At 37.3% G+C, this 15,982-nt stretch overlaps 1 protein-coding gene across 1 annotated transcript in view; it reads left to right on the top strand.

The window, feature by feature from the left end:
* frmd5a (FERM domain containing 5a) overlaps positions 1 to 15,462 on the top strand; it is a 161,882-nt gene extending 146,420 nt beyond the window's left edge. The window contains exons 13-14 of the mRNA XM_073850104.1: positions 1,087 to 1,193; positions 11,217 to 15,462. Of these exons, the coding sequence (XP_073706205.1) occupies positions 1,087 to 1,193; positions 11,217 to 11,809 (700 nt within the window). The 3' untranslated portion in view covers positions 11,810 to 15,462. The remainder of the gene's footprint in view (positions 1 to 1,086; positions 1,194 to 11,216) is intronic.
* Positions 15,463 to 15,982: the final 520 nt, after the last annotated feature.

The following is a 15,982-nucleotide window of genomic DNA, read 5'->3' on the forward strand; positions in this document are numbered from 1 at the left end:
CAAAACATAATGTTTCCACCTCGATGTTTGCAGTGGGGATGGTGTTCTTGGGGTCACAGGCAGCATTCCTCCTCCTCCAAACACGGCGAGTTGAGTTGATGCCAAAGAGTTCGATTTTTGGTCTCATCTGACCACAACACTTTCACCCAGTTCGCCTCTGAATCATTCAGATGTTCACTGGCAAACTTCAGACGGGCCTGTACATGTGCTTTTTTGAGCAGGGGGACCTTGCAGGCTCTGCAGGATTTCAGTCCTTCACGGCGTAGTGTGTTACCAATTGTTTTCTTGGTGACTATGGTCCCAGCTGCCTTGAGATCATTGACAAGATCCTCCCATGTAGTTCTGGGCTGATTCCTCACCGTTCTCATGATCATTGAAACTGCACGAGGTGAGATCTTGCATGGAGCTCCAGAGTGCGGGAGATTGACAGTTATTTTGTGTTTCTTCCATTTGCGAATAATCGCACCAACTGTTGTCACCTTCTCACCAAGCTGCTTGACGATGGTCTTGTAGCCCATTCCAGCCTTGTGTAGGTCTACAATCTTGTCCCTGACATCCTTGGACAGCTCTTTGGTCTTGGCCATGGTGGAGAGTTTGGAATTTGATTGATTGATTGCTTCTGTGGACAGGTGTCTTTTATACAGGTAACAAACTGAGATTAGGAGCAATCCTTTTAAGAGAATACTCCTAATCTCAGTTTGTTACCTGTATAAAATACACCTGGGAACCAGAAATCTTGCTGATTGATAGGGGATCAAATACTTTTCACTCATTAAAATGCAAATCAAACTTTTTTTTAAATGTTTTTTTTTTTTGTCATTCTGTCTCTCACTGTTCAAATAAGCCATTAAAATTATTTATTGATTATTTCTTTGTCAGTGGGCAAACTTACAAAATCAGCAGGGGATCAAATATTTTTTTTCCTCACTGTAATTGCTCACACTGGGTCACATTCTTTTGGTGGTGATTGTTTTGTATGCATGCATGCATGTCCAGTAAGACAGACTGCTGTCTGTAGTTATAGGACGTACTGTAATGTGATAAATGGGTGTGTTGATACAGTACTGCATGTGTATGTGGTCACAGGGCTGGCTTGGTGCCCAGCAGAAGCTGTCCATCCATCACGCACGGGCCGAGGCTGAGCAGTGTCCCTCGCACCCGCCGGAGAGCCGTACACATATCCATCATGGAAGGTGAGAGTCCAGTTCAACCCATTAACCCGAGTTCAGCTTTACACTAGAGCCCTGCATTTGAGCCCGAGCCCGTCGGGGCCCGACTTTTTTTTGCCCCTAGGGCCGGGCTTCGGGCCAATTTTCACGTCATAACTTGCACGCATATCGGGCTTCGGGCCTGCTTTAGAAAAAAAAAATTACAAAAAAAAAAAAAGTTTAATGAGATTTAATGTGTGCGTCCCCGGAAGCGCCAGTGATGCCTAACTCGCGCATAGCAGAGTATGAGCGGAGCGCGGAGTGGAGCGGTGTGATTTTGAATGGAGGAAAGAGCGGATTTTTTTAAAAGTCGGAGCGTCATGGTTTTCACTCTCTTCAAGAGCGCCCCACCACCGCTCCATCATGAGTACAATTCATGCCAATGGTCCATAATATAACTGCACATTAAGCAGGAAATCATATGTTAAACATGTTCAGCTTGATAGAGATGGATCACTCAAATCAGAAATAGTGTGATCTGTAGGTAAAATAACTGACGAAAACGTATTATTTTCATTACAAACTTTGCACTGGATAAAGCAGCATACTCTTTTAATGCTGACAATTATCAGCTGTGGTCGCTGGTCGGAACAAATATTGCACACTATGTTTGAAAATCTCCTGTTATTTTATTTTATTATATTTTATGAACAGGACTGTTACATTTCACACATACTTATTTATTTATTTATTTTTTGACGCGGAGCGGTGTTTCTGATATCAGTGAGCGAGGAGTGGAGCTGGAGCAGAGCGATTATTAAATGCAAGGAGCGCGGGGGGAAATTGTTGCCGCTCCACTCCGCTTACATACTCTGCGCAGCACAGAGATTTTCAGCCACGTGGTAAAGTTGTGTTTTTGAAGTTTTCTATATTATTATTTATTCTTTATATATTTGTTCATTATTCGTTTACTTTACCACTGCGACTTTGTATGTTCAGGTTTTGCGCAGCAGAGCTGCCTGCCCAGTTTGAAATGCCTTTGTTCTGAGATGGTGATAATAAACTTTAAATCTAACATTGCGATATATTGATGTTTGTTTTATATCTGTGGATTGCATTGTAGACTAGTCAAGTGTTGATTTGATATATAGGTTAAATTGAGTAAACTCACTGTGGACCACATACCGCTTGGATATCGATGTCACTTAAAAAACTAAAACTTACATTTAAAAAACAAACAAACAAACAAACAAACAAAACTCCAAACATTTCTCTAAATTGTTCTGATAAAAAAAACAAAACGAAAAAACATAAACTTTCTATTAAATACGAATCTGGTCTATTTTAATGGCTGTAACAGTATAAGCTGTTTGGCGGAAAAAAAGACGGGCTTCGGGTCGGACTCGGGCCAAAATTTTTGATAAGCTGTCGGACACGGGCCGGGCTACAGCCTGTGCGTTTCGGGCCAGGGCCGGGCTAGGGCTTAGATTTAAGGCCCGTGCAGGGCTCTACTTTACACTGAAACCCTGAAACCATTAAATGTCAAAGCAATACATAGTTTGTAACATGATCAAAATTCTATAGAAAACAGCCAACTTATAATACAGCAACATATAATTTATAAAAAGAAGGCAATTTATGCCATGAAGACAATATAAAGGCACTCATGAAGTCATGAAAAGTTTAGAATAACATTGAAAGTTATTGCAGGGAGTAATTTATTTTTTACGCACACTCACACGTGACCGCATACAGTAATATGAGGCCTTCACTTAGAGAAGTGGAGATGCAGGTGCTCCTGTCAGTCACACCTCTCTATTTCTGTGCCAGCTGTTCACAGTCAGTACTAACACTTCCCTCTCCATCAGCTGTGCCATGTTGTTCCACCCATCCAAGGCTTACCGGTGTCCTCTGCCCAGCCCTTTATGTTGGGTCTCATCTATTGAGCCCCAACTGTCAGACCACCATCACAACAAAGCACTGCCCACTCTTAACATGAGCACACTGACTCTACATAGACAGCATAGTTAAGTCTCTGGTCAGTGATTTAACAGAAAAGACCCTTTTAAGATGTTGTGAAGAGCTCTTGTCTGTAGTGCGATCAACTCAGAGAGCTGGGGAGGATAAAGTCAACTATCCTACATGTGCTGACTGTGAGTCTTCAAGAAGTATTAATACCCTCCTCTGAAAATAGACAGGACCTTTCTCACCATTTAAGTCACTGGCTGTGGGAGAAGGGAGGAGGAGGTGCGAGGTCTGGGTGGGGTAGGATTTGCCGCCGCTGTCTTGGGTGCCTACTCTGCCGTTTAGCCTTTACCCAGCAGCCCACAGTGGAAATAGGGCACCGGTTACAGGGTTTGTACTTGTTCGCACACTCTCTGAAGAAGTCCGGCAGCTACAGGCGTTCGCTTTTCGGAGATAAACATGGTGAAGTGCCTAATCCGCATCACCACTCGGGTGAACGTCCACTTGCGCATGATCAACCACTGCTATCGGGATGTAAAGGTCCGGGTGCTGAGTTTGGGGCCTCGTATGCTGGGAAAGGCCCTGGGCGTGCTGCCACTTTATCCAGCGCTCACGGGTCAACAGGACCAGCTGCGGGCATCACCTTTGCCTATGAGTTCACCATCCTATGCAATGCCTGCCTCAGCAATAGGTGAAGTCTAATATGTGTTTGTTTGTGCACAGGTTGATTTTTTATTTTTTTATTACGTTTTACTGAAGGCTTTGTTTTGAAGTCAGATTAGGTGGATTAGAATAGAAAGAGGCAGGTAATGGAATTTCTGTTGGTGTTGCTGTGCTGGTGTTTGTTGTCAAGCTTAAAACGCTCTTTGAGGTGTGAAGTGCTTTAATTCTGCAGAACTCGCATTGCTGTTCAAAAGTTTTTTTTTTTTTTTAAAGAAATGAATGATTTTATTGAGCAAGGATGCATTAAATTGATCAAAAGGGGCAGTAAAGACAAAGCTTTCTGGTCATAAAAGAAAATTTCAAATATTAAGTCGCAAAAATGTTTTCAACAGTGATAAGAAACGTTTCATTAACACTAAATCGGCATATTAGAATGATTTTTGAACAATCATGTAACATTGAGTACAGCTTTGCCATCACAAGACTAAATTACATTTTGAAATGTATTAAAATAGAAGTTATTTTTGGGTTAACTACATTAGTTAACATGAACTAAGAATGAACAACATTTATTAATTTTGTTAAATGTTAATTTCTGTGTTTACTAACACATTAAAAATCACAAGTTGTGTTTGTTAACATTAGTTAATGCACTGAGCTAACATGAACAAAGAATGAATGTCTGCATTTTTATTAACTAACATTAACAAAGAGTAATAAATAGTGTAATAAATGTATTGTTTATTGTTTGTTCTTGTTAGTTAATGCATTAATTTTAACAATTGTTCCTTAGTGTTGCTGTTATTTTAAATGGTCATATTTCAGAAAATTAGTTTACTGTATTTTTGACCAAATACACGCAGCATTAGTAAGCATATTTTCATTTAGGGGAAAAAAAAAAGAAAAAAACTTACCACCCCCAAACTTTAACAATACTGTTCATTTTAAGTATTTGGGTAACTTTTATATGATAATGCAGTTGCTAAGAGAACTTGGAATTATCACTGGAATTATTTGCATTATCTATACATTAAAAATGCAGACAAACACAATCATAGTCTGGTTTGGATTGTGAACTTACAGGCTAATGTTTTCTTCAAGTGGAGTCAACTTGGAGTCAATTAATGAAATGTGTGGATTGAAGATACTCTACCTTACTAAAAACATTTGGTTATTGACAGAATAAAAAAAGGTATGGAAGCCAGTTTCTGCCACAAAAAAATAAATAAATAAAAAAAATTTATTGCAAGTTTTTATTTTACAATTCTGACTTTTTTTCTCAGAATTGCGTGATACAAACAAGCAATTGTTAAGGTTTTTTCTCTGAATTGTGAGATATAAACCCATAATTGCGAGAAAAGCATCTCACAACAAAGTCAAACTCGTTTTTTTTTTCTCGAAATTGTGAGTTAAAGGGATAGTTCACCCAAAAATGAAAATTTGATGTTTGTTTGTTTACCCCCAGGGCATCCAAGATGTAGGTGACTTTGTTTCCTCAGCAGAACACAAACGAAGATTTTTAACGAAAACCGATGCAGTCTGTCAGCCAAATAATGGAAGTGGATGGGGACCAGACCTTTAAAAGTAAACAAAAACATGCACAGACAAATCCAAATTACACCCTGCAACTTGTGATGATACATTGATGTCCTAAGACAACTAAGTGGCTCGGGGACCAAAACGTTGACATTTTGGGTCCATGGCCTGGAAACTCCCCAGATCTTAAAACTTGTGGTCAATCCTCAAAAACCCACTAATTCTGACAAACTCCAAGAAGTCATTATGAAAGAATGGCTATCAGTCAGGATTTGGCCCAGAAGTTGATTGAGAGCATGCCCAGTCGAATTGTAGAGGTCCTGAAAAAGAAGGGCCAACACTGCAAATACTGACTTTTTGCATAAATGTCATGTAATTGTTGATAAAAGGCTTTGAAACGTATGAAGTGCTTGTAATTATATTTCAGTACATCACAGAAACAACTGAAACAAAGATCTAAAAGCAGTTAAGCAGCAAACTTTGTGAAAACTAATATTTGTGTCATTCTCAAAACTTTTGGCCACAACTGTATACTACGTCAGAGCGCGTACATGTGTAACGAGCCAGACGACAAGGTCGTGCTCAGGACAGATGGACGTGGCTGTGTATCAAAGGTAAAAAAATTATATAAATACTGTTCAGTTTCTCACAAAAACCGATCGTTTCGTGTCTTAGGACATCAATGTATCGTCACGAGTCACAGGGTGTAATTCGGATTTGTCTGTGCATGTTTTTGTTTACTTTTAAACTTCCATTATTTGGCTGACAGACTGCACCAGTTTTCGTTAAAAATCTTCGTTTGTGTTCTGCTGAGGAAACAAAGTCACCTACATCTTGGATGCCCTGGGGGTAAGCAAATAAACATCAAATTTTCATTTTTGGGTGAACTATCCCTCTAATATCTTGCAATTATGACTTTATAACTTGCAGTTACACGTTTACATCTCGCAATTCTGACTTTTTTGTCTGAATTGAGATCTAAAATAAATTGAGAAATTAAGTCAGAATTGCGAAATATAAACTTGTTCTCAGAATTGCACTTACATCTCAATTATTTTTCTTTGAATTGCGTGATATAAACTTGCAATTCTGACTTTTTTTTGTCTGAAATGTGAAATAAATGACTAAAACTAAATACTGAGAAATTAAGTCAGAATTGCAAGATATAAACTTGTAATTGCGAGAAAAAAGCTCAGAATTGCTAGATGTAAACTTGTAATTGTGAGTTGAAAGTCGGAATTGCAAGACAAACTAGCGAACAACCCAGAACATTTTCCTCAGAATTGTTGCAATTTTTGTTGCAATCTTGCAATTCGGACTTTCTCGCAATTGTGAGTTTATATCTTGCAATTCTGACTTTTTTGTCTGAATGGAGAAACAACTTTTGAGAAATCAAGTCAGAATTGTAAGATATGCACTTGCGAGTTATAAATGTCAAATTTGGAATAAGTGGAAAAAAAAATACATTTTCTCTAATACCCTTCTCAGAATTGTGAGATAAAAAGTCAATCACCCTTTTTTAGTTTTTATTCAGTGGCGGAAACTGGCTTCCATAAAAAGTTTCCTCATATGTCCTGATAAAAATAAGCTTGTAGAAACATTACTGGGTGTTTATTAATCCACAGTCTGCAAGTGGAAGACATACAGTGCAGTACTGTTACTAATCTTTCATCACAATATGAAGACAGAGTGAAATGCAGCTGATAAAAGAACTGCAGGAGTTGCAGAAATGCACAAAATAATGCTGCGTTCCAGGCAGGTTTCTGAGCTCGTAAATCACGACTTCAAATCACGACTCACGACTTTGTAGCGTTCCAGGCAAGTCACCCCAAACTGTCTGAGCACATTTATTATTATTACATTATTATTAATTAATTAAAATATTATTAATATTGTCCCAATGTCTATTTTTTCACTGTGTACCACTTGCATAAACACCACACCCGTAGGTGCTGACACAGTGGTTTCGCGGGCTATGTCACGTGACAGAACTCGGAACTGGGAGTACATCGATCTAGTACGAGTTCACGAGTGGGAAGTCACGGGTTTGACTGCCGTTCGGATGCACTTTCACGGGTAGAAGGTTGGAAAAACACGAGTAACGGGTTGCCTGGAACATTATGTTAGGAGGACCGCAGACTAAAACTAAAACCTAATTCCAGTTGTGAAACATGGTGAGAGGAGGATGATAATATCCACTTCGCCTATTATGAACTGAAGCTTAGTGATACAAGAACATCTAGACTCAATACAGAAGCAATTCACCCCTGGAAATGCTGTTACAGACATCAATTATTTTGATGCGTTAAATGCTCTCTCAGCTCATGTCACAGCATAGTGCAAGGAACACCAGATATGTGAACTATTTTATCATTTATTAATGTTGAAGTAGAGGTAAATATGAAGCCTTTGCATGCTTCGTCTTGCAACCGTATTCTTATATTTCAAGTAAAACCTGAGCTGTTAAATTCCAGGCTTCTTCAAACTCAGATAAATGAGAGCTGAGTTCAGCTATATGCACTAAAGCAGATGTGCTTTCATGTGTGACCATTTTTCTCTTTGGCAGGATGTTTAATATTGTCAATGAGGCCTTTGCTTGAGAAGTAAAATGTCAGGTCGTCAAGAGATGAAATCCTAATCCCTTCACGTCAGAATAGAGATGTAACACATCTGCAATGACACGCTTAAGAACCTAATGCTCAGCAAAACGATATGCTTTTCTACTTCGGGTTCCTTGAGGAAAAAGGGTACGGGAGAACTGAAGCATGAGGATTTATGGGAGATTTGCAACATCCTCACTTTGTGGCCTCTGTGGTCACTACTGTGACGAATCCTCTTAACATCATGGTGTTAAAGTTATGTTTAAGAACAGAAATATACATCCACTCTCAGATGAGTTCTATATATCATGTAACTTCTGTGCTGCATTCTAATAGACTGGTATCTCAAGATGTATTTAAGTTAGTAGCTAAAATGAAAATTCTGTCATTAATTACTCACCCTCATGTCGCTCATCTCTGAAACACAAATTAAGATATTTCTGATGAAATCCAAATGCTTTCTGACCCTGCATCGACAGCAGCGAAACTGACAAGTTCAAGGCCTGGAAAGGTAGTAAGGACATCATTAAAATAGTTCATGTGACATCAGTGGTTCAACCTTAATTTTATGAAGCTATGAGAAGCTACAAGGGTTAGAAAGCTGAACAAAGGTGTTACTGGTTTGGAATGACTTGAGGGTGAGTAATTAATGACAGAATTGTCATTGTTGGGTGAACTATCCATTTTATAATGAGTTCTAGTCTTTTTGATTGACCGTGTGCTGCTAATTGTTACAACACCTCAGCAAGTTGGCTGTTTGCCTGTCAATACGTGTGATTGCCAGTGCTTTGCTGAGGCCTGTAGGGGCTTGAAGTACAGTGTCTATCAGCGCAAACAAGCTGGCAAATGTCTTTTCACATTAGAGCTCTAGTCTACTGTGCTCCGAGCGCATTACTACATTTGGGATTTGGGTCTGTCACCTGCATGAGACCCTTCTACTATTCTCCCTCAAGCACAGCACACACCTTGTTGTTTTTCCTGTCCTTTGCAATTGCTGCTTGTCAGATTGTATGAAATGACCCGTGTGAGGTCTTGGTTAAAACCCAGGCTCTAGAATAAGATGCTGAAAATGGCTAATGTTTTGGCTACATGGCCAAGACAATCTGTTGAAGTTCAAACCATGAATCAAACATGGGAAAGAAAGGTGGCGGATAGATTAGTCTGAGCATTTTAGAAACTGCTGATCTACTGGGATTTTCAAACACAACCATCTCTAGGGTTTATATGGAACGGTGACTGACAGTTCTGAAGGTGAAAATAGCTTGTTGATGCCAGAGGTCAGAGGACAACGGCCAGACTGGTTCAAGGCAACAATAACTCAAATGATAATTCGTTACAACCGAGGCGTCTCTAAACACAGATCCCTTCAAGCAGATGGGCTACAATAGCAGAAGACCACTCCTGTCAGCTAAGAACAGGAAACTAAGGCTACAATTTGCACAAGTTTACTAAAATTTGACAATAGAAGATTGGAAAAAGGTTGCCTGGTTTTATGAGCCTTGATTTTTGCTGCAACATTCAGATAGTAGGGTTATACAAAAACAATATAAAAACTAGAATCTATCCTGTCTGTATCAAGGCTTGTGGTGGAGTTCCGCAATGCGGAAAACACGAATTGTGGAATCCAGTCAGTTTACTGTATAACACGGAATGTCAGGGGAATTAGCTAAATTTTGGATGAATAAATCTTACCCTTAAAATCAAAATGTGATATGGACTAGTGCAAAATACTATTTAAATACGAATCATGCGTGTTCTGCATTTCTCGATTGTTTACTACACATACCGAAGTCACATGATGCTCCAAGTGTTATCAACATTTGCCACATAAACATCTCCAGAACTGCTCAGAGATCATGAGCATTTTACCATTTCTTGTAAGAAAAACCATAACTACCGACAAACAAACAGAAACAAAATAAAAGTTTGGTTTAACTTGAAGAAATTGTGACAGATATAAGATAAGTATAATAATAGTAAAAAGTGTAATAAAAGTGTAATAATAGTAGTACTGGTAATAACATTTATCAAAACATAATTTTTAAGGAATATTTACCAGAAAAATGTAAACACACAACACAGTGTAATCAATAAATAAGACGTTTTTTAATTATTAATTATTTCGAGATGCTTTTGATTATTAAATTGAAATAAACTATTAAAATAAAGTTCAGAAAATTAATGTAAAACTGAATTTGGTAAAAATCGACAACATTTAAGTGCCAGGTTAAAAGATAAAAAAAAAAATCTAAAATTATGAGATTAAAGTTGAAATGTTTTTTTTAAAAAAAAAAAATTCTTAATTTGGTAAAAATTATGACAACATTTTAGTGCCTGGTAAAAAAATAAAAAATAAAAAATCTAAAATTATGAGATTAAAGTTGAAATGTTTAAAAAATTAAATGCAACTGGCCTGGATTGGGAGCACTGGGAGAACTTGCCAGACCACCATCATTTATTTAATTATATGTAGGATTATTAGCAGAAATCATACCATGTGTTATACTCACAAGGAGAGTATGCTTGGAAATAATTTCACGTCTTCGATTGCATTCATAATTTATATAGTGCGCCAGACACCTAGTAATAGCAATAAGCTTTATGCTTTTGGTACTACTTTTTCATGCAAAAACGTCTGTGGCATCCAATCTTTCATTCCTGATGTATTTATTTAAAAACAATAAAACGTTCTAAAGGTTGAAATGTATATCTGTATATCAGTCGCTTATAACGATCTGTGGCGTAACTTTAAAGAGCGTGAAAGACACATTGTAATAGACATATTGTTTGTATTTCGCTATATATATATATATATATATATATATATATATATATATATATATATATATATATATATATATATATATATCCGGGCTATTTGCATGCACAATAGGAATATACTCTCAAAATATTGTTTGTTTTCGTAATTAATTTACGAAAAACACTTAGACTTTATTTCCAGACTGTTTTTTTTACATTTTTTTAATGTGGCACTAAAACGCTGCTGAAAAAAATTTAATGAGAAAAAAAATAACATTTCATAGAAATGCAGTTACATTGTTCAGGTTTCATGATTTCAATTAATTAGACATGGTTTTTTTATGAATAAAATTGAATTTAACCATTAAAAAACTGTTTAGAAAAATTGTAAAAAATATATATATATATAAAAATTAGGGGAAAAATTATGAAATTTGGGAAAAAATAAAACATTTCATAGGGCCCCATGTAAGGTATATTTTGTTGGCATACTTCTACAACACATGCATGTTTAATTTTTACCTTTCCTTTTCTTTCCATCTAGGTTTGGAATCCTTGCGGGACAGCGCCCACTCCACTCCCGTGCGCTCCATGTCTCACGGCGACTCATTCATGCCACGTTCGCGGAGCCACGCGGCGGACTCCAGCGACGGGACGGCGGTCATCTCCGATGAGACCTACAGTCCCTCGGACAGCGTGCTGCCCACACCGGTGGCCGAGCACAGCATGGAGCTGGCGGTCTCGCGCCAGATCAACGGCGCCCCCTGCAGCATCGAGGAGGAGAAAGAGTCGGAGGCGGGCACGCCCAGCGTGGGCGACATGGGCGAGTTAGGAGCGGACAGTAGGGTCGCGGGCCCAGCGCAGAGCGCGGGCAGGGAGGCCGCGCTCAGCGAGACGGAACAGGTGAATAAGTTTGTTTTAAGTGTACTCCGTCTGCTCCTTGTGACCATTGGACTCCTCTTTGTCTTGCTCCTCCTCCTCATCATCCTCACTGAGTCCGACCTTGACATTGCATTTTTACGTGATATCCGCCAGACCCCCGAGTTTGAGCAGTTCCATTACGAATACTTTTGTCCCCTCAGACGGTGGTTTGCCTGCAAGCTCCGCTGGGTGGGCGGGCTGCTCATTAACAAGTGAAAATGAGGCACTAAAGCTCGTAAAGCCTCCCTTGTTGGGGTCGAGAAGACGCTAAACACGTGGACAGAGAGAGAGAGAGCGAGACGGAGGGCATCGACCTGTCCCATGAACCCAGCTTCTTTCATGACACTCCTGCTGACACACGGTGAACCATCAGGCCCACAGCTCCTCTTCTCTTCCACTTTTCGTTCTTTCTCCCCCGCCCATTTTTACACCTTTATTTTTGTCTTCTTTTTTTACAAAGACAATTTTTTTGTTTTGTTTTTCCGTTTCCTTATTTTTGGATTTCAGGTCATTTCAGGTATTTTATTTTTACAAAAAAACAAGAAAAAACACATAAAACTTAATTCAAAGACTTTAGAAGAATATATTGTTCCTTAGATAGGGAATATGAAATATTTTGTTGCAACAAGAGAATGTTGCCTTCATTTTTATTTATTTGAAAATAATACTTATTAAAGTCTTATTAAAGAATGTGGTGCATTACGTCAAGTTGGTACGGTATAGTGGGTTCGGAAAGCACGAGAAAGTCGAAAACCAATGCTTTTCTGAGTTTATGCATAATTCATATCCATCCGTCATTTAACTCTTAGTAAATTCTGAAGGCTGCTATAATTTACCACATCAATGATCAGATCAGCAGAGGGTTATATATGTAAGGTAAGAATGTGCAAGTTTTGGAAGTGAAAGCTGAGGAAAGACCGGAAATGATGTTTGAATAAAATCGATGGGTACATTTGAGTTCTGTATTTGGTGGCTTGAGTTTTAGGGTGTCAAATACGTTTTAGGAATATAATTGTGTTTAGGCGGTAGCAAGCTGTGAAGTAGAATTCTTTAAAAAAAGGTTCTTTCAGAAAAAATTAATTGGTATAAATTGTATTCTGTCATGTGACCCAATATTGTCAGTATCTGTTAAAGTTATCACGATTGATTTAAAAGCAACTAGCACCCATAGATCCAGTTTAGCGACAGTAGATGTGCAATACTGTAAGGGTTTGGTTTTTAAGAAATAAGTACATACATTTTTTTTTCATGGGTATGTGTATTTGCTTTATTATTATTTTTTAATTTCCATTCTGAGTCTTTCTTAATAGAAAGAAAGAAATCCCATTGTATAAAGTAATAATTTTTTTATTCCATATCAACCTTGCTCTTAAGTTTGTATTCTGTGGATATCATGCTATGATTATTCTTAATTACAATAACAATGCTGTACTTTTTGTACAAAAAGTAGTTAGTTTCCTAATATATCGACAGTTTTTTCCATGTATATTTTAACAGAAAACTGAAATGTTATTTTGTTATTGAGAATTAAATTATACCTTTTTTAGCTCTGTGTTCCAGATGAGGTCTAGAATCTATGGCGTTTCTGTCAAGTGAGGCACGGAAAAGATTTTTATCCGGATCCACAATCCATTTACGATTCAGTCACTTAACCAGCATTGAAAAAACCGTCCCTGTGCTTTGTATATTGGTAAAGGCCCTGCATTCGAAAAATACTGATGATTTATACACAAGACTGTGTGTGTATGTTTGTGTGTGTATGCTCATATTTTAATGAATTGATGTTTTTGGCAATATGTACTAGAGGGCTGGGTTTAGTCTTTAGTACACTACGTCCTGATTCGTCTATAGTATTTATTTGAAGACAGACGATTCTTCCAGTGGCATGCCAGTTGGACAGGGGATTTATTTTACCATACATACTCTATGTTATGCCTACCCCTTGAAACTGCTATTGATGTGATTGTTTTTGTAATTGAGAAAGCAAAAAATAGTAAATTAATGCAAAATGCAGAAGGAGCGGACATTTGATTGAGAGACTACTAACAGACAGTGGTAATTACAACTAAGGGAGATGTTTTAGATCTTACATTGGTAACCACACTACGATAAATTAAAATAACTGCAGCTTTTTAAATATAGCATTAGTTTGTGACAGCTCACAAGCTTGGCTTTACTAGTACAGTTATTGTAAATGAACGTGCTTCAATCCACCAGTCACAATCTGCTGTTGTGTATGAGGCCAGAATCTATGGAAGCCCATTACCGCCACTGAATAAATAACAAAAAAGGGAATTGTGACTTATCACACAGATCCATTTTTTTTTATATATATATATATAAGAAATGCATGAGTGAGATATAATCAGAATTGCAAGATATAAAGTCAGAATTGCGGGATATAAACTTTTTAATTATGAGAAATAATCAGAATTGTGAGATATAAACTTGAAATTGCAAGAAATAAAGTCAGAATTGCAAAATAAAAACTTGAAATTGTGAGATAACTTGAAATTGCGAGATATAAACTCAAAATTGTGAGATAAAAACTTGAAATTGTGGGATATAAACTCGAAATTGCGAGAAATAAGTCAAGAATTGCAGGATAAAAACTATAAATAAAGTCAGAATTGTGAGATATAAACTTGAAATTGCAAGAAAAAAGTCAGAATTGCAGGATATAAATTCAAAACTGCGAGATACAAACTTGCAATTCGGAGAAATTAAGTGAGAATTGCGGGATATGAACTCAAAATTGCGAGAAAGTGTCAAAATTGCAGGATATAAATTCAAAATTGCAGGATATCAACTTGAAATTGTGAGAAAAAGTCTGAATTGCGAGAGAAACTTGCATTTCTGAGAAATTAATTAGAAGGGAGATAAAGTCAGAATTGTGGGATATAAAACCTAATTGTGAAAAATAAAGTCAGAATTGCAAGATATTAAGTTAGAATTATGGAATATAAACTCGAAACTGCATAATATAAACTTGCAAATCGGAGAAATTAAGCCAGCATTGCGGGATATAAACTTGCAATTCTGAGAAATAAAGTCAAAATTGTAGGATACAAACTCGAAATTGTGGGAAATAAAGTCAGAATTGCACAATATAAACTCAAAACTGCAAGAAATAAAGTCAGAATTGCTAAATATAAGTTCAGAATTGCAGGATTCTGAAAATCAACTCAAAAAAACTTTGTGAGATAAACTTGAAATTGCGGGATATAAACTCAAAATTGCGAGAAATAAGTCAAGAATTGCAAGATATATAGTCAGAACTGCAGGATAAAAACTCAAAATAAACTCAGAATTGTGAGAAATAAAGCTGAAATTGCTGGATATAAACTCAAAATTGCAGGACATAAACTTGATTTCTGAGAAATTAATCAGAAGGGAGATATAAACTCAAAATTGCAAAAACAAAGTCAGTTTTTATCTTGCAATTCTGACTATATCTCGCAATTGTAAGGGGGGAAAAGGTCACAATTGCGAGTTTGTATCATGCAACTCTAAGAAAAAAAAGTTGCAATTATCGTTTTTTTGAGTGGCGGAAAAAGGCTTCCCTAAGAATCATGTGGTGCAAATGATCAAATTGTCACATGAGTGATTAACAGTAATTTGTTTGACTAGCCAAGTTGTGCAGTTGGGTCACATGCCTTTATAACCATTTCATAGAACCGCTGTCTTCCACCAACTACAGAAGCTGAAACTGGTTTTAGCTACGACAAACATGAGGTGCATGGAAACCCGTAGCAGTAACGCATTAAAAAGAAAGAGGGCCATTGGAGTTATGCATGTCTCTTATCTTGACAAGTACTCATGCATGCATTTATAACATCTCTGATGTGCCAAATTATAACAATAATCCATTTATATTTTTGTAGAATCTGATCAAACGATTGTTTTCACAGTACAAAATACAAGCGTTGCTCTGAAGGGTACTTGCATGCTATTGACGATAATCTTGATTCAGATCAATAAATGGATTTTGAGCCGGTTTTGAAAAATAATAGAACTGAAGTGGATCGAATTTTACTCATTGACAGCATTTATGTAGCCTCAGTGGTCAGTCCTGCATGGCAGCGCCATTCAATAAGCAATAACCTGAATTCTAGAATCATACGGATTAATCTTTTTGGTGGATTTTGTGCTGTTGTGTAGCAAGTCGGACTACCTGATGTTCAGAATGAATCCATTTCCTTTTAAGTTAGACGCAAAATTGCATTTTAACTAAAAGGCTCATTTTATATGACGACTATTGCCAAAATTTGCTACATTTTATACTCATTGTGAGCCCTCGTCATCTTGTTTGGATTCTGAACTGTCAGCGTCCTGTTTTGAAGTTTTAGCTTCTCTACATCCTTGAAATCCTATTGCACAACTAGCGCG

Source organism: Garra rufa, chromosome 11, assembly GCF_049309525.1.
Source record: "Garra rufa chromosome 11, GarRuf1.0, whole genome shotgun sequence".
Classification (NCBI taxonomy): Eukaryota; Metazoa; Chordata; class Actinopteri; order Cypriniformes; family Cyprinidae; genus Garra; species Garra rufa.